Source organism: Narcine bancroftii, chromosome 9, assembly GCF_036971445.1.
Source record: "Narcine bancroftii isolate sNarBan1 chromosome 9, sNarBan1.hap1, whole genome shotgun sequence".
NCBI classification, from domain to species: domain Eukaryota; kingdom Metazoa; phylum Chordata; class Chondrichthyes; order Torpediniformes; family Narcinidae; genus Narcine; species Narcine bancroftii.
This window is the reverse complement of record NC_091477.1, coordinates 1,661,070-1,679,316: the sequence shown is the minus strand read 5'-3', so window position 1 is coordinate 1,679,316 and position 18,247 is coordinate 1,661,070. Positions and strand designations below refer to the sequence as shown.

General features: G+C 40.9%; 1 protein-coding gene across 4 annotated transcripts in view; it reads right to left on the bottom strand.

The window, feature by feature from the left end:
• The window catches only part of mgat4b (alpha-1,3-mannosyl-glycoprotein 4-beta-N-acetylglucosaminyltransferase B), a 166,950-nt gene that overhangs the window by 63,074 nt on the left and 85,629 nt on the right, over positions 1 to 18,247 (bottom strand). For all 4 annotated transcript variants that reach the window (XM_069897971.1, XM_069897969.1, XM_069897970.1 and 1 more), the window contains 2 exons: positions 3,066 to 3,112; positions 785 to 898 (listed from right to left, as the gene is read on the bottom strand). In XM_069897971.1, coding sequence (XP_069754072.1) covers positions 785 to 898; positions 3,066 to 3,112 — 161 coding nt within the window. The remainder of the gene's footprint in view (positions 1 to 784; positions 899 to 3,065; positions 3,113 to 18,247) is intronic.

Here is an 18,247-nt window from a genome sequence, read left to right as displayed (position 1 = left end):
AGCGATAAATCTAATGCATTTTAATATTTGATTGTCAGAATTCTAAAGTGCCTTGTTTGAGATTAACTTGGTCTGCACTGAAGTGACAATTAAAAGAAAAGCAGCCTAGTGTTCATTTCTGTTGTTGCATGGATCTTTAACTGTTTGAAGCAGCTTATAGTTCAAAGTTCAAGTACAGATTTATTTCATAAAAATGGCTCTTCACCACACCAGAGAATGAGAACATGACATAAAGGGGTAAACAAAAAGTCTGCAGATGCTGGAACACTGGAGCAACACACAGTGCTGGAGGAACTCTGCTAGGAGAGCAATAGACAGTGCCCGTTTAGGGCTACAACCCTTTGTCAAGAATTGCTGGTGAAGGGTTTTGGCCCAAAAAGATGTCGACAGATGCTTTACATGGATGCTGCCTGACCTGCTGAGTTCCTCCAGCATTTTATGTGTTGGAACATGATATAAATTATTTCACCTCCTTGAGAATTTATTTTCTTATTGTTCAGAAAGTAAAACTTCCACACTAAATTAACCTTCTTACACCTGAGTCTGAATCAATTTGTCAGCATTGCAATCTTTGCTTGAGGAGTCACAAAGTTAATTAGTCAAACATATCTGATGGGTAGAATTTGAATGTGAGTTAAATGGATCAGGATATAAATCAATGTTTCTTTACTAACAAATATATTAAAAATGGACTCCATTAAGATCCAGCTTTCATGTGATATCTACAAAAGTTGGCAGCACAAACTTATGCACTTGCAGACTGATTGTGTTCTGCTGGATTTACCTGACCCTTTCTTTGGGATCACCGAAGGTCTCCTTCAGATGGGAGAAGTCAGGGTAATAGTTCACTGAGGGAGCAATGACTTCCAGCAGCCCTGACTGGATTTCATTTGGGAATCTGGGGAGGACAAGAAATCAACAATTAAAAGCTGCTCAATTCAAAAATCCAATTGTGAAATGCTTGAAGCACATATCATAAATGCCGAGATCACCAAGATCTTTATCAGCACCGTGGCCTCAATCTTGCTCACCTACTTCTCTATCTCACCTCTGACCTTGTGCAATTTATGGAGCTGGATCCAGCATTGCTTCATGAACTGAGCCCTGCAAGTTGGTGGTTGGGATCTAAAGCAACCTTTTCTCAACCAAAAGGCAGCAAAACAGAAGACATTTACAATCGTTCAGCAGAAAAGGAATTCACTCAGTCCATCACACCTGGACTATCTCCCTGGAATACAGATCCACTGCCCCTGCCCTTTCACTGCAGCCCAGTAAGCACCTCAACTACTCCCAATGAACATTACTCCCATTGTCCCTTCCCACTGCATCTTCTGAATCACTGCAACTCCTGGCATGGGAGGACTGATGTAGACTAAGGTTCTACTCTTCGTAATTTAGAAGAATAAGAGGGGATCTCATTGAGACAAATGAAACTCTGACAGACCAGAGAGGTTTGATTGAGGAAGAATTTTCTCAATGTTCAGGAACTCTGGAACAAGGGTTGGGGAAGTGGGGTGGGAAAATCACAGTGTAAGGAGAAGGGGGAAGCAATTTTGGACTGAAATGAGGAGAAATTTCTTCACTCAGAGTGTGAATGTGCAGAATTAGAATTTAACGTTATGAACATGTCATGAAATTTGTTGTTTGGTGGAGGCATTACTTTGCAAATATTGGTATATATTACATTTAAAAATATATTAGTGCAAAAGAAGGAAGGTGAGGTGGTGTCTGTGGTTCATTGTCCATTCAGGAATCTGATTGTAGAGGGGAAGAAGCTGCTTTGTACCGTTGGGCACCGTCTTCATGGTCCTGTACCACATCCTTGTGGTACAAGGAGTGAAAGGGGCATGTCCTGGATGGTGAAGGTCCTTGAAGATAGAAGCTGCTTTCTTTAGAGACTGCCTCTTTCAGATGATTCCCTGCCACAGAACATTGTTGAGATCGGTTCATTAAGGATTTATAAGGAAGTTGGATGTAGCTCTTCTGGCAAAAGGGATCAGGGGTATGGAGTTAAACAAAAATGGCGGTGGTGACAGTGGCACCTTTTTGTGTGTTTTTGGCAAGCAAAAGTTTACAAATATTCTGTATGATGTACTTGACAGTACAGCAATCTTGCGACTTTTCAATACATGCTATTTTTGAGTGGTTACCAAGGAATCTCTTTTTCAGAAATCATACTGTTCTCTTCACACTGCTACCATTAGGAAGGAGGTGCAGGAGCCTGAAGACACACATGCAATGTAATAAAAACAGCTTCTTCCCCTCCACCATCAGATTTCCAAACAGACAAGGAACCTGTGGACACTACCTCACTTTTTCTCTTTTTGTTCTATCTATATTTTTAAATCTTGTATTATGGAATTGTAATTTATATTAATTTACATCTTGTTCTGCACAATACTACTGCTGCAAAAGAACAAAATTCATGACACATGTTCGTGACAATAAACCCGATTCTGAGATACGACATCTTCACATCTGCATTAATGTGTTTTCCCAATTGTAGACCGATTCATCGCAACAGGTAAACATCAAACAAGTTTATTTTTATAAATGTAAGTGATACAACAGAGTATGTGCTGTGGATCCAGGAGGTTTTGGGAGCAGAAGATATTCTCTTTTGGAGTGTGGAATATCCCATGTGGTCCTGAGGAAGAGCAAGGAAATTTGTTTCATGTCTTGGAGCAATATTTGTCTTTCAATCAATGGTGATTTCTGACAGAAGTCTGTCGCGTACCTTCCTGGTACCTATATCTTCATCTTTTAAAAATATACATCCTCCACAGAAATTAGTAAGATCTTTACTGTTCATGCAATTCCCTTCTTTGTATGTATATGGCTAGTCAACCATGAACAATTGAATAGTTATGAAGTATGAAAATGAAGAAAGAACCAATTTTACCTCAATATGACAGTTTTGATCTCCATGTGATACCACAGTTACATCACATTCAATACAATAAGACATTGAGATAAAGTGATAGAGAGGAACAAAGTTATTTACATTAAGAAAATCCAACAGGCCAGAAACATCGTCAAACAAGCAAGATATGAAAATTACTTACAAATTTTTGAGATTTTCTGCAACACTATTTACATATGGTAAGTCTGTCTGTAAAAGAAAAAGATGGAAGAAAATGTAAGTGAAAGGATTTAAATGCAGCTGCAAGCATAAGATTGTCTTAGTAGTCTGGACCCTGCTGGCTCAGAACATAACCGAAGTGGAAGTCACCTGCCGTGATAAAACCAGAACCCATCCGAGTTTCCCTCAGTTCATTTCCGTATAAAATATACAAAAGTGGCAGTGAAACTCAGCAGTTCACACAGCACTGAGCTCAGTCCTGAAGGATCAACTGCCTTCCATTTTCTATAGACGATTTGCTGAGTTTCTCCAGCATATTGGTGTATTGCACTCGACCCCAGCATCTGTAGACTTTCAACCCTCATTTAACTTGATTCTGATATTCCTGAAAGTTTCCATGGCAGTCAACTCCCCTTTTGTTCAGAAATCCATCTGATGCAGCTTGAATAACTTCAGTGCCTTCACCCCAACAATTCTAGACAGAGAACTCTAAAGATTCACTGCTGCCCTTGGAAATTTATCCTCATCTTTGACTTAAATGGAAAACCCCTTTATCTGTTACTTGGTTACTGGCACTGGGTATACGCACGGTTCATATGTATGGCTGGCCCGCCTTCCCTCGGTGACTCCACCCCTGGAATCCTCTAATAAAGGCAGGTAAGCCAAGTCGCTGCTTCAGTATGAGTCTTAGGATCGGGCCAGAACAGGAGCATGGTCCAAGTCTTATGGTATTAAAAGCGTTTTGGTATTATTGATAGTGTATCAATCTGAAGCAATGCCCTCTTGTACTAGAAGAAATGCCCTCTCAATATCCCACACTGTCAAATCTTCTCTGAATGTGTACATTTCCATAATGTCGCTTCTCAAGCTTCTAAATGCCCAGAATGTAGTTAAATCAAAAGAAAATGTTTATATCTTAAAACTTGCCACCAGAATACTCTGCACTATTTCAAACTTCAACAAATACAGACTGAGTTTCTGCAATCTGTTCTCTTAATTTAACTAGACTCCAGGTAACAAATATACACAGCATGCCTTCACACTAAAATCTACTCCCTAATTTGGAGTGCTCAGAAGTGCTCACAGATGAGACCAAAACCAGGCCATATAAAGCTAAGGTATGACTTCCACAACTCTGTATTTTATTCCTACTGTAGTTTCTTCATAAAAGCCTGTATTCTATTTGACTGTTGATTATGAACATATTGAAGAAATCCTTTCTGTTTGCTGCCCTGATTTGAACACAATATGCAAGCTTTTCACTTTATATTTCTATTCAGAATTTTCCCATGTGTTAACCTGTCCTGCGTAACAGTTTTCACTGTATTTTGGTACACATCTTAACATTTATTTCAATATTTCATAAAAATGCAAATTGATTCTGCCACAAGATGACAAAACTCTCAAAATAAAACCACAAGGTTAACTAAACCACTATTTTTTATTGTTATATATTACTATTATATAAACAGGTCATCACCCTCAATAACTTCTCCTTTGACTCATCCCTCATCCTCCAAATTAAAAGGGTAGTCATGGCTACTTGCATGGGTCCCAGCAATGCATCCTTTTAAGTTGGCTACATGGAGCAATCCATACTACAAGTCTACACATGCAAGGTTTAACTCCTTCTCCACTACATTACAATTTATTGGTGCTGCCTCATGCACCCATAATGAGCTCATCAACTTCATCCACTTTGCTGCCAACTTTCACCTTGGTCTCAAATTAACTTGGTCATTCTCCTCTTTCTCAATCTTTCTGTTTCCATCTTAGGAGACAAATTCTCAACAGATATTTTCAACAAACCCACCTCAATTACACCTCTTCATACCCTATCCCCATAAGGATTTTATTGCTTTCTCTCAATTCCTTCGCCTCAGTCATATCTACTTCCATGACAAGTTCTTCCAGTCGAGATCATCAGAGATGTCCTCCTCCTTTAAAAAAACAGGGATTCCCCTCCACAGCCATAAACTCAGCCCTTACCCACCTCTGATCCATTTCCCGCACATCTGCCCTGGCCTCCTCCACCCCAAGACGCAACAAGGACAGAATTCCCCTTGAGCTCACCTACACCCCACTAGCCTCTGCATCCAACATATTGTTGTTCAGGTGCCTTACCATTCGGCACGAGCGATCATGTCGCTCCATCCATCATGATCTCTGACCCTCTGAATTGTAGTTGTTGCCTCCCTGGTTTCTAACCATGATGTTAATCCATCTCTCATTTTCATTCTCTGCCTGTCTCTGCCTCTTTTTCCAGTTGTAACTAAATGTTCTAATGTATTTCTTTGCATGATGTGACCAAAGAATTTTGCTGTTTTCGGATTCTTTTAAGTAATGTACGTTTTGTTTTCATTCTTTGTAGAATTTCTTTGTTGTTATCCTGTCTATGTATGATCTACATAGCATTCTTCTGAGAAACCATTGCATTGATTCTTTTTTCCATTGCATTTGTAATGGTCCATGACTCGCAGCCGTAGATCAATGAAGGTAGCGACTGAGAGTTCTAAGGCAGACGTCAATTGCTATTTTCTTGTTCGTTAGGTTGTTTCTCATTTTTATAAATGCTGTTCTTGCCATATGTCTGTTTTGCATTTGCCATCAGATGTTTCCCATGATCCAAGGTACTTGAAATTGTAAATGTGCTTCAGGATTTCATTTCCCAATACCATCCTACAATTTGGAATGTCGGGTTTCTTTGATATTACCATACTTTTTTGTTTAAAGTCAGGCCAAGTCTTTCCCTCTCTGTGTTGATGGTAGATACCAATTTCTGTACACGTACCTCATTGTTTGCTATCAGTACTGTATCATCTGCACAGCAGAGGTTGTTGATATTGTGTCCTCCTATACTTATAGGTCTTGTCAGGTTCTCATGTTTTCACTGTGCAGGAAGAACAGGTCTGGTGTTAGAACACCATCCTGTCCCAACACCTTGCTTTATTGGCTGATATTCACCAATCTTGTTATCTATCCATATGGCTGCACTTTATTGCCAGCAGAGATTCCTGATTATTCTTTGATTTTTTTCCATCCATATTAATATCTTTAAGCATTTCCAATAATGACTTGGTGTTTCACTGTGTCAAAGGCTTTTGTGTAGTCAATGAAGTATAGGTCTTGTACTTTTCATAATATTCCTGAGAATATAAGTGGCGTTTGACGTTCTCTTGTTTTTGACAAAGGCACATTGATCTTCGTTGATCTCTGGTTTAATTTTGTTTCTTTTTGACATTAATCTCATTGAAGTTTATGTCCAATATATTATCCTCCGCAATTCTGCCACCTACAACATGATCCCACCACCCGACATAGCTTCCCCTCTGTTTTCTGCAGGGACCACTCCCTCCATGACTCCCTCATCCACTCATCCCATCCCACTAATTGCCCTTCAGTACCTACCCCTGAGAGCACAGAAATGGTACACTTGCACCCACACCTCCTCCCTCACCACCAGTCAGGGCCCCAAACAGTCCTTCCAAGTGAAGCAGCTCTTCATTTGTGAGTCTGTTGGAGGTCACCTACTACATCTGGTGCTCCCTTTATGGTCTCCTCTGCATTGGGGAGACTGGACGTAGACTGGGAGAATATCTGTTGAGTTCCTTCGTACTGTCCGCTGCAATAACAGGAACTTTGCAGTGGCCAATCATTTTACTTCCACCCCCCATTCCCACAATGACATCTCTCTCCATGGTCTCATGCCAAGGTTAACAACAAATTGGAGGAACACTTAACATTTCAACTGGGCATTCTCTAACCAGTTGACACAAACATCGACTTCTCCAGTTTCTGTGAAGCCCCTTTCCCTGTCTCCTCCATCTCCTCACTGCCTCTCCTCTCTATTCAGAAAGCTATATCCTCTGCCCCATCACTTCCCAACTTTTTTTTCTTTTCTGCCCTCCCTCCCATATCCATGACCTCTTGCCTGTTGGCCTGAGATCCTCCCATTTCCCCCATCCTCCTACCCCATTTTTATTCAGGAACCTGTCTGCTTTTTGTTCTTACCTTGACGAAGGGTTCAAGCCCAAAATTTTAGTTACCCTATGCTTCCTATAGATGCTGTATGAGCTGTTGAGTTTCTCCAGCATTTTTGTGTACTGCTCTGTAATCACACCATCTGCAGACTTTCCTGGTTAACTATTATTTATAATATGGCTTTAGGCCTACATTACTACACCTCATCCTGCTTTCCCATCTTGGTGTAACAGAATCTGAAGCTATTCATGCATCATTGCCTCAGCTACATTTCTCAATTTAATTTCTTGGCTTTGTTCAGTTATGTGCTCATTAAATACTGGAAAGTTTTGCTCTTTTTTCCCCTCAAAAGGTTGAAATACATCATCGAAAATTTGTCCATCTTTCTTTTTGGCTTACAGATTCCAGTAAAGACAAAACTGCTAAATGTTAAAATTAAAACCACCAAAATAATCAGTTTTCATCATTATACCACACTGAGGAACTTGGAATGAGAAAAGCTTATTGCAATATTGTCTAAGAAAAAAAATAGGCAGGATAAACCATGATCTTGCGGAAAAGTGTAACAGGCCTAGAGAGCCTGCTCTTGATTCCTATCCCTTGGTCCATACTTTGTGTGGTATCAATAGAAGATGATCCACCAGGAGTGGAAATAACACTGCTTGAGCCATCAGTATACACATCCCAGAACAACATGTCCACATAGAACAAACTTCCAACCTTCATTCTGCTATTCAAGATGGAAAAGTATTGGGTGAAAAGTAATGGGCCATAGAACTGTACATTTTTTGATTGAAATTGTTTTCCCAAACAAAAAGAAGGCCATCATAAAGAAACACCAACAGATTAGAACATTTTGACATGAGACATCATGGCTATTGAAGCAGACACAATTATGAGGGTTTAAAAGACATTTGGACATATTACTGAAGGATTCCAGCCTAAAACACCAGCAGTTCTCTTGCTCCCCGTGTTCCTCCAGAAGATTGGCCAATGTCTCCTCACCATCTAGTTCCACCAATCACCTACCAACCTCTACCTGCTTCTCCATTACACGAGCAACTCTTCCTTCAGCACGGTTTGGGTAGTGGTTAGCATAATGCTGTTACAGCGCCAGCCACCAAGGTTTGAATCCAGCGATGTCTGTAAGGAGTTTGTACGCTCTCCCCATGTCTCCATAGGATGTCCTCTGGGCACTCATGTTTCCTCCAACCCTTCAAAATGCACCAGGGGTTAAATCGGGTGGTACAGGCTCATGGGCCAGAATGACCTGTTACCATGCTGTATGTCTAGCTTTAATTCTCAGTCCTGATGCAGGCTCTGGACCCAAAACACTCTTACCTCAACAGATGCTGCTTGATCTGCTGAGACTTCCAACTTTCTGGTTTTTGTTCCACGTTGAGTGTTCTTCTGTCCATTTACCCTGCAGTTGCTTCATTCTCTCCTAAACCACTTCCCACAATCACCCAGCAGGAAATGATATTCTTTGTCACATTTTTATCTTTTGTACAAACAAATTCTATTTGTAGTTTGTAGAAATAAATTCTGATGACTCATGAGTGACTATTTATTTTTAAGCAAGCCTGACAGTTTTGTTTATTTAGGTCACACCATGATTTAATAGAGTAATGAACCATTATTTCTCCAGTCAGGTGAGGGCATGACAGTTTTCTGCTTCACTCCCCTTGCTTCTCATTCACTGAAACCTCACAGGTCAACTCACAAAACACTAAGAAGTCAGGCAACTTAATCATTATTGAACAATGCAAAATTATGTATGAACTGCCAGAGGAAATAGTTGCTGCTGTTCTAACATTGGTTGAGCAAAAAAAGTTCCAGAACTTACAAAGTCTAATAAATTGCTTCCATCCATTTCCTAACCTTAAAATACCAAGCAAATTCTCCCCATGGTGTATTAAATAGCTTGGAACTTGCTGGCAATAGGTACCAAGTCATACTGTTAATTCCACTGCACACCTACTCAAACCAAAATGAGAACAATTTGAGTCCAGTATCTAGTAAGTGGCATAAAGGAATTCCTTATTTGATGATGTTGCTGCCATCTGGTTCAGCAAAAAGAATCTCTTTATTCCGTGGTGATGCAACTTTATTTAAGACCATAAGACAGACACAAGAGCAGAAATAGGCCATTCAGCCCATCAAGTCTGCCTTGCCAATCCATCATGAGCTGATTAATTCTCCCACTCGGCGCAAATCCCTGACTTCTCCCTATAACCTTTGATGCCCTGACTATTCAGATACCTATCAATCTCTGCCTCAAATACACCCAATGAGCTGGCCTCCTGAACCACTCACTCTCTGCCTCGCTAAAGAAATTCATCCACATCTGTTTTAAATGGGCATCCTTCAATCCTGAAGTTATGCCCTCTTGGTCTTGACTCCCCTACCACGGGAAACAACTTCACCACATCTACTCTGTCAAGGCCTTTCAACATTCAAAACATTTCTAATGAGGTCTCCCCCTCAATCTTCTGAACTCTAAATTGTATAGTCCAAGAGCAGTCAAACATTCCTCATATGCTAGTCCCTTCATTCCAGGGATCATTCTTGTGAATCACTTCAACTAGAAAATTATAAATTCCAACAGGATAGGAAAATATAAGTTTCAAGCCTGCCTTGCCATCCATTGCACTCCCTTTATTGTTCTCATACGTTATGATAGTCGGAGTTAACCGAACCATGATATTAGATGAATGTCATTCTGGAAAGAAACCATCACATGGGGGTTTCAATTAAAGTACTGTGGCTTTTGTTCACATTTTGAAATGCACATTTTCTGATTTGTGGGCAATAGCGATTTGATCATTAAATATTTCCATCGACCTTCAGATGAGAGGGAATGTTTAAAGGAGAATTATGGGACAAGTTTTTTTTTGACAAAGTTGTAGGTGCCTGAAGCGGGCTCCCAAGAGCAATGGGGGAAACCAATATGATAGCAGTATTTAAGATGGTGTCAGATAGACACATGAATGAGCAGGGGATGAAGGGGTATATATCATGTCCAGGCAAAAGCGCCATGTTCAACACAGATATCAAGGGCCAATGGGCCTGTTTCTCTGCTGTTCTGTTCATTGCTCTCTGACCAGGTGCAAGAAGAATGAGATTACATGATGAGCTGGCTCCCTGCCTTTGACATCCTCAACCTACATACAGCCAATGAGGTGGAGTCATGTTGCAATCCAAGAAACGTAGCAGCAGTCTCCCAAACAGGAATTTGTTGTGTGAAAGATGCAGAAGTATTGGTCAGATCATAGCACTCTTCTGCTCTGTCAAATAACACGATGGGATGTTTAAAACAAGATGTAAACCTTGTTTAACATATCACCTGATAGATGGCACAGCTCTACTTCAGTACCCCTGAAGTTTCCATCTGCATGAATCTTCAGTGCACAACTTAGTCCCTCCAAGTCACATATAAACCATGAATGAAGCACAACTGGAACAGTACCACTGTGTTGACAAGAGCTGCACCACAAGCACAAGACCCTCTCAAAAGTAAATGTCAGAAAATGAAAATCACATTGTGGGAGAAGTTAAAAATAAGAAAAATGACACCATTGGAAATCAATGCTAGGAACCTTTCCAATCAAATTCTTCATTTGACCTAGTCATCAGACAAAATAATCCACTGCAACTTGTGTCAATGAGCTTCATCGTGACACCACCACAAAAGGTTGAATATAAGAACAAGCATTCATATACAAACTTAAATGTGATCCATAGAGTAATTTTGGAATCATGTTACATTTTAGAAGGAAAAACCAAGGTAGGGGCCCACAGTAAAGAACTGAGAAAAGCAGTAGAAGAGTGGGATCTGGAGTACAGATGCATAGTTCCCTGAAAGTGGCATCACAAGTAGGAAGGGTCAAAAATAAAGCTTTTGGCATATTGGCCTTCATAAATCAAAGTATTGTGTATAGGAGTTGGGATGTTATGGTCAAGTTGTATAAGACATTGGTGAGGCCAAATTTGGAGTGTATTGTGTATGCAACTTGGTAACAGGCCATTTTGGCCCTGAGCTTGTGCTGCCCAATAACACCCAATTGACCTACAACCCCCAGTACATTTCAAACAGTGGGAGGAAACCATTGCCCCCAGGGAAACCCACACAGACATGGGAGAATGTACAAATTTCTGACAGCGCAGGATTTGATCCCCGTCACAATTGCTGGGCTGTAACAGGTTTGCACTAACCACTATGTTAATTGTGCTGTCCACTTGGCTTCATCTGCCTTTTTTTGCAGCTTTCTGAGTTTCTGGGGTTTTGAGTTTCCAAAATAGGCCATGTTATAATCAGCCGGTATGGTTTCCTCAGTGCACCTGCTAAAATCCAATGCTACATCTCCTCAGACTCCTTAGAAAATAGAGATGTTGGTTCAAAATTCTGCAAAACTCCAATGGTGGCTGGATTGCGCTGGCTTCATGTTTGCAGCCAGTTCCATTCCATGGAATTCCATCCATCCCACTACAATCTTCAAAGTAGAGTTGGTTCCCAAAAAAGTCATGCTGATCCATAAAACCGCAATTTCACCTTGCCACATCACACACAGGGGTTAAAATGTCACAGAACACTTACTCAAGATTCTTTTAACATCATGTAAGAGAACATGTAAATGGTCTTCTGCCTGCTATAATGCAGACAAAGAGTTACCATTAGTGTTGCCTGGTGCCCCTTTCAGTACAAGATAAAGAGAAGTAAAAGATATGCTGCTAATATATGGAGTTTCTGCTCTGTTACAAATATACATTCTCAATTTTGGTTTGTTCTTCCATCTTTTTGTGTGTAGGCTCTGAAGCTAAGAGTGCCTTTGAGGTCAATGCTTATATTGAATGAATTGCATTTCCAAACTGACTTTCACCATGTCAGGAAATATAATAGCCATTTGCAATTAAATAATTTTTCTACGATATGAGCTCACTTCTGTAATGTAGAGAGCATGTCAGCAAACTCTCACAAACTGCGTGGTAATACCCAATAATCTGTTTCAATCTAATAACTGAAAATGCTAGGGACCCTCAGCAGGTCAGGAAGCATCTGTGGAGAGAGAACCAGTTAATGTTTCAGGTTGAAGACCAGTAGGACAATGTGGGAGGACTGGGACAGGAGTCCCATGAAGGATTTGTTAGCCAGGTGGAGGTGAAATATAGGGGACAGAGTCAAGGGATGGGCAGGTGCCAGACAAAGGGAGACAGAGCCACGAGAAACAAAGGGGTGAGGTGGAGGAAGATGAGTTGCACAGGAAGGCATGGGGGATTGGAATATCGTAAGGTGAAGATGGAGATTATAGAGAGAGACCAGATGGAACCAAGGGGTGGGTGGGGGTGTGTGTGAGCGAGTGAGTGCGAGTGTATGTGTGTGAAAGGGAAAGAGAGTGGAAGAATCCAATGATGAGATGAAGTTGGATGGGGAACGGAACCAAAATGAGGGAGGATGAAAACAGATAGGGGACTGGGTGTGGTGGTTGGGAAAGGGGGCAAATGGGGAAGTGAAGAACAGAAGGGGCACATGAGCCAAAGGGACTCAGCAGGTCATGCAGCATCCATGGAGAAGTGGTCAATGATTCAGGTCAAGGCCCTTTATCGTTTCACCCAGATGTGGGAACAATTCTTTATTTTCTCTTAAAATTGCTCATCTAAAAGACTGAAACAAACAAAAGTGGATTCAAATGAAAGGAAATTACACAGAAGCAACCAGATATAATTTAATTCACAAGAGCCTCAACATCCATTTCAACAAAACTGTTTGCAATTAATTATTTTTTCAACTAATATCTGAAAGTGATGCAATGTTGTAATTGAGTAACAGCATGGAGTCCAAGTCAGTTCCAGAAAATAACCTCGGCTGCAAAATTTGCAGCAAAAAAACTGCCAGAGGAACTCAGTGGGTCAGACTGCGTCAGAAGAGACAGAGATGGTTGACATTCCTGATCAAGATCCAGCATCAAGACAATGTCGAAGGGAGATGGCCGGAGTAATTAGGTGAAGGGGAGGGGTGAAGCAGGGGATGGCCAGGAAATACAGGAATCATGGTGAGAGGGGAAATTATGGCAAATGGAACCAGGTGGAGGAAGGGAAAAAATGTGAGTTTTTGGAAAAGGGGTGAGGGCTTGATTACAGCATCTGCAGTCTCTAGTATCTTGGTAAATATCTGTGGTTCACATATCAGGCATAAGCAGTCGAATGTCATCACATCATTTTTTAAAAGACAACACTCCACTATAATTCTCTGCAAAGATACTGATTGGCAGAACATCGTCCACACCCAGGTTTCTGTAATTTAACCACATATAATGTGATGTGCGAGGCTTCTGCATCCTGCCCTGTGATTAATTCAAACTAACATTTGGAGTGTCTTGTACTGGGAGGGGATGAGGGGAGTGGAGAACGTGGTTGATAATAAATGTTTAAAATTTTTAAATTTAAACATACAGCAAAGTAACAGGCCCTTTTCACCCCATGAGCCTGTGTGCTCAATTAACCTACAACCCATGGTGAGAGAAAACCAGACTCCCTGGGAAAACCGCATGGAGTCACAGGGAGAATGTACAAACTCCTTACAGGCAGTGCCAGATTCAAATTCTGGTCCTGATTGCTGGAATTGAAACAACATTTAACCACTACACTGACCGTGCTGCCCTTTATTGCTCGTAATCACTTTTGAACTACAATTTAATAGACCTTCAAGCTCAACAAAACTTTAAAATACTGGGCCTTAAAATCACTTTTCAGACTCAAGTTTAAACTGAAATAGTTTGGACTTTAATACACACACACACATTTCTTCTTCTTTGGCTTGGCTTCACGGACGAAGATTTATGGAGGGGGTAAAAGTCCACGTCAGCTGCAGGCTCGTTTGTGGCTGACAAGTCCGATGCGGGACAGGCAGACACAGTTGCAGCGGCTGCAGGAGAAAATTGGTTGGTTGGGGTTGGGTGTTGGGTTTTTCCTCCTTTGCCTTTTGTCAGTGAGGTGGGCTCTGCGGACTTCTTCAAAGGAGGTTGCTGCCCGCCAAACTGTGAGGTGCCAAGATGCACGGTTTGAGGCGATATCAGCCCACTGGCGGTGGTCAATGTGGCAGGCACCAAGAGATTTCTTTAGGCAGTCCTTGTACCTTTTCTTTGGTGCACCTCTGTCACGGTGGCCAGTGGAGAGCTCGCCATATAACACGATCTTGGGAAGGCGATGGTCCTCCATTCTGGAGACGTGACCCACCCAGCGCAGCTGGATCTTCAGCAGCGTGGACTCGATGCTGTCGACCTCTGCCATCTCGAGTACTTCGACATTAGGGATGAAAGCGCTCCAATGGATGTTGAGGATGGAGCGGAGACAACGCTGGTGGAAGCGTTCTAGGAGCCGTAGGTGATGCCGGTAGAGGACCCATGATTCGGAGCCGAACAGGAGTGTGGGTATGACAACGACACACACATTTATGCAATGACATTCATGCATAGCGGGGTTAAGTAAGTTTAGAGTTAAGTGAGAATTGTTATGAGATTAATAGTTTAATAAAATCTATTATTTTGAATTTACCCCCGTCTGACGAATCTTCCATTGTTGTTTCTGTGTTAGTACGAATGGGGGTTGGTTAGTTCATAATATTGAGATGTGTGGGGATAAAAGGTGAGGCCTCTGGTGAGGACAGAATGTTCAGCTCAGAGAGGAGGAAGTGCATCTCTCCCACCCTGTCCTCTTTGCACTGGCTTCTCTGACATTCTTCCACCTCAATAAATGGCTTCGGCTCAAGATGACAACAATACTTTATTTTCCCCCACAGATGCTGCTTGACCTGCTTTGATCCTTTAGCTTCGATTCTTCCATCTGCGGTCTCCTGTGAGGTTCCAAAAAAAAAATGCTGAAGAATCTCAGCATAGTGAGCTTCATCTGTGGGACGAAGGAACTGTCAACATTTTAGTTTGAAATCCTGCATCAACCCAGGCAAAGAGCAACAGAATCTCGTTAAAAACAGAGGTGCATAGATACTGCAGTTCGGTAAAAACAAGATCAACTAAGGAAATAAACAGAAGTCACTGAAACTTGATGCAGATGATTTCATTTCTCCTTCAGTAAGATGTATGGGAAGAAAGTTATTTCTTTAGTTTCCATTTGTTTTTATTACAACTCAGTAAATAACAAATATTGTTGGAGATAAGTGTGCATTAATCTTAACCCTGCCCCTGCTGACTTGTTTTCTATTTAATAGAAAATATTTCATATTTGCAAATTTTCTAATGTAAATTGGTTCTTTCTTCATAAGTTAACCAATTTTGATCAAAGCACTGATCAAAGAGCAGCATTCCAGAGGGTGGAAGCACTAGACATTGAGGAATAATTTTAGGTGAGTGCGACAGCAAGAATCACAACTGTGGATGCTGGAAGCCAATCATTTATGAATATTATGGCATCGAGGTTACTCTTCCAGCCTGAACAGTGTCTGGGTCTTGCTGCGTGTAGCCATGTGGCTGACTCCTCTTCTGAGGAGTCACAAATGGAACGGCACGACCACAGCTAACATCCCCACCTGGGATTTTTAATGGAAAGGTCACTTTTCAAAAAAAGTATTTGTTTAAAACTACACAATAAAACACATGATTACAGATAATTCAAAACAATACAAATACATGTGGTATAAAAAGGAAAAAGAAAAATAAGAAGCCCCCACCATATATCATCCCTCCTCCCCCCCCTCTATCCCCCTACTAAAGAAGAAAAAGAGTAAGAACTGGACAAGAGACCCTCAACAGGAGGGCCTATTACTTTAAAGTCTCTTACTGAAACCTTAAAGAGAAAGGAATGTCAAAGCTTCATTAAAATTTTAACATCCATATTTTGTAAATAAGGGCTCCATATCTTCCAAATTATATTTGTCTCTTAAATTATAAGTAATTTTCTCAAGTGGTGTACAACTCCGAACTTCATCATGCCATCTTTCTATACCCAAATCTGTATCAGACTTCCAAATTATGGCAATACATTTTCTTGCTATTGCTAAAGCAATTTAAAAAAAATTCTTTTGATACATATTCAATTTCAACAGGTTCAATGTTCTTAATATCACTCAATAAGAATAATATTGAATCCTGTGGGAATTTATTCCCCATTATTCATTCCAATAATTTACCCAGAAAGAAGGTCATTGATGAAGCAGCTGAAGTCAGTGGGTCTGGAACAATGCCTTGAGAAACTTCTGCCATGTTCATGGGATGTTCTTGCCATGGGGCTGGGATGATAGACATTTTACAATTTACATAAACAACTTGGATTAAGGCACCAAAAATATAGTTGCTAAATTTGTTTGACCACAAAATGAGATAGGAAAATAATTTGTGAAAATTTGTGGGCAGCACGGTTAGCAAAGCAGTTAGCACCATGCTGTTACAGTGCCAGCAACCCTGGTTCAAATACCACACTGTTAAGAGTTTGTACATTCTCCCCAGATCTACGTGGGTTTCCTCCAGGTGCTCGTATTTCTTCCCTCCCTTCAAAAAATACTGCGGTTGTAGGTTAATTTGGGGTAATTGGGTGGCACAGGCTCATGGGCCAAAAGGGCCTGCAGATACAAATTAAATTTAAAAAAAATATTAAATAAGAAAATTACAGGACAATTGAGTGGGCAAAGTTCTATAAAAAGGCTTAATCTTGGAAAATGTCCATTTTTGGCATATTAAAAAAATATAATTGCACAACTGAAATGATGAAAGATTGCAGAGCTCTGACATTTAGGTAAGCTGATGTACAAGTCACAAAAGACTAGTATACAGGTACAGAAACAATTAGCAATGCCCACAGAGGACTATTGTTTATTGCTAGGCAAAGGAGTACAAAAGTAGGGAGATTATACTTTAGTTACATAGGGGCTGATGAAGCACTGTGTACAACAATGTATTAACATTAATGCAGTTCAATCAAGTTAACTTGAATAACGTACAACATCTAGGTAAAGACTACAGAGAATTGCGAACTTGGCCAGTGCCATCACAGGCACAGTCTTCACTTCATCGTGGACATCTATGAGAGGTAGTGTCTGAAGAAAGCAGCCTCTATCCTCAAGGACCCTCACCACACAGGCCATTCCCTCTTCTCACTGCTACCATCAGGAAGGAAGTACAGGAGCCTTAAGACGAACACCCAACATCACAAGGAGAGCCCATGCCATTTGAATACCTCAATTAGCCTACAATGCCACTACATTTTGAAGGTTGGGAGGAAAGTGAAGCATCCTGGGAAAACCCATGCAGGTCACGGGGAGAATGTACAAACTTCTTCCAGACAGCATCAGGTTTGAACTCCAGGCTCTGGCGCTGTAATAGCATCACACTACTCCACTAACTGCTACACTAACCGCTCTGCCCCAGTTTCTTTTATATAATGATTTGGAAATGCAATATATAGCAATTTTCGTACATGTAGTGGACAATAACGTTGGCGTAAAAAAACAAATTTTGTGGCGTACATAACAATAAATTCTGATTCAGTTATCTTTAAGGCAATGTTGGGCACAGTTGGTGTGCATTGTCTGGAAGAGTGAAAGAAAACTTTGTTAAAAAACAGGATCCTGAAGAATCAAAGACAAGAATAGATGTGCTGAGGAGTTTTACTTTTGCAGAATATAGAGTTAAGAATCACTATTTAAAAGTAAGTGGTTGCTCATTTAGAACAAAAATGATGAGCTTTTGGAACTCCGTTAAAAAGTGGTGGAAGCAGTGTCTTTGACATGATTCACAAGGCATGACTGGGATAGGTGAGAGCATGAAACTGAACTTGAAAGTACAAATACTCTGGGTGTGGAAACACTTGGTGAAGTCACAGGTGCCAAGCAGGGGGTTCCAGGAAAATTCAGAATGAAGGCTTTGAAGCCGAGAATTAGCAGTTTTGAGTTTTGTTGATGACTACAAAGCCCCTCGGTTCAATAGGACTAAAGTGGGGGCTTTCACGTATTATGGGGCCCAGGCACCAAGATGTTGTGGAATCAGTTGTATTTCAGCTTGTATGTCATAGCTGCGGAAAGAAACGATGGTTTTGCTGGCACAAGAGACTGCAACAATGGAAACTGAAGTAACAATCAAACAGCTGGAAGAATCATTAGGATGAAATTGTCCATGTTTTGGGGTGAGACTGGAGCAGCAATGAGTGGAGAGGGAAAGTAGCCGGAAAAGGGGTGAGGGG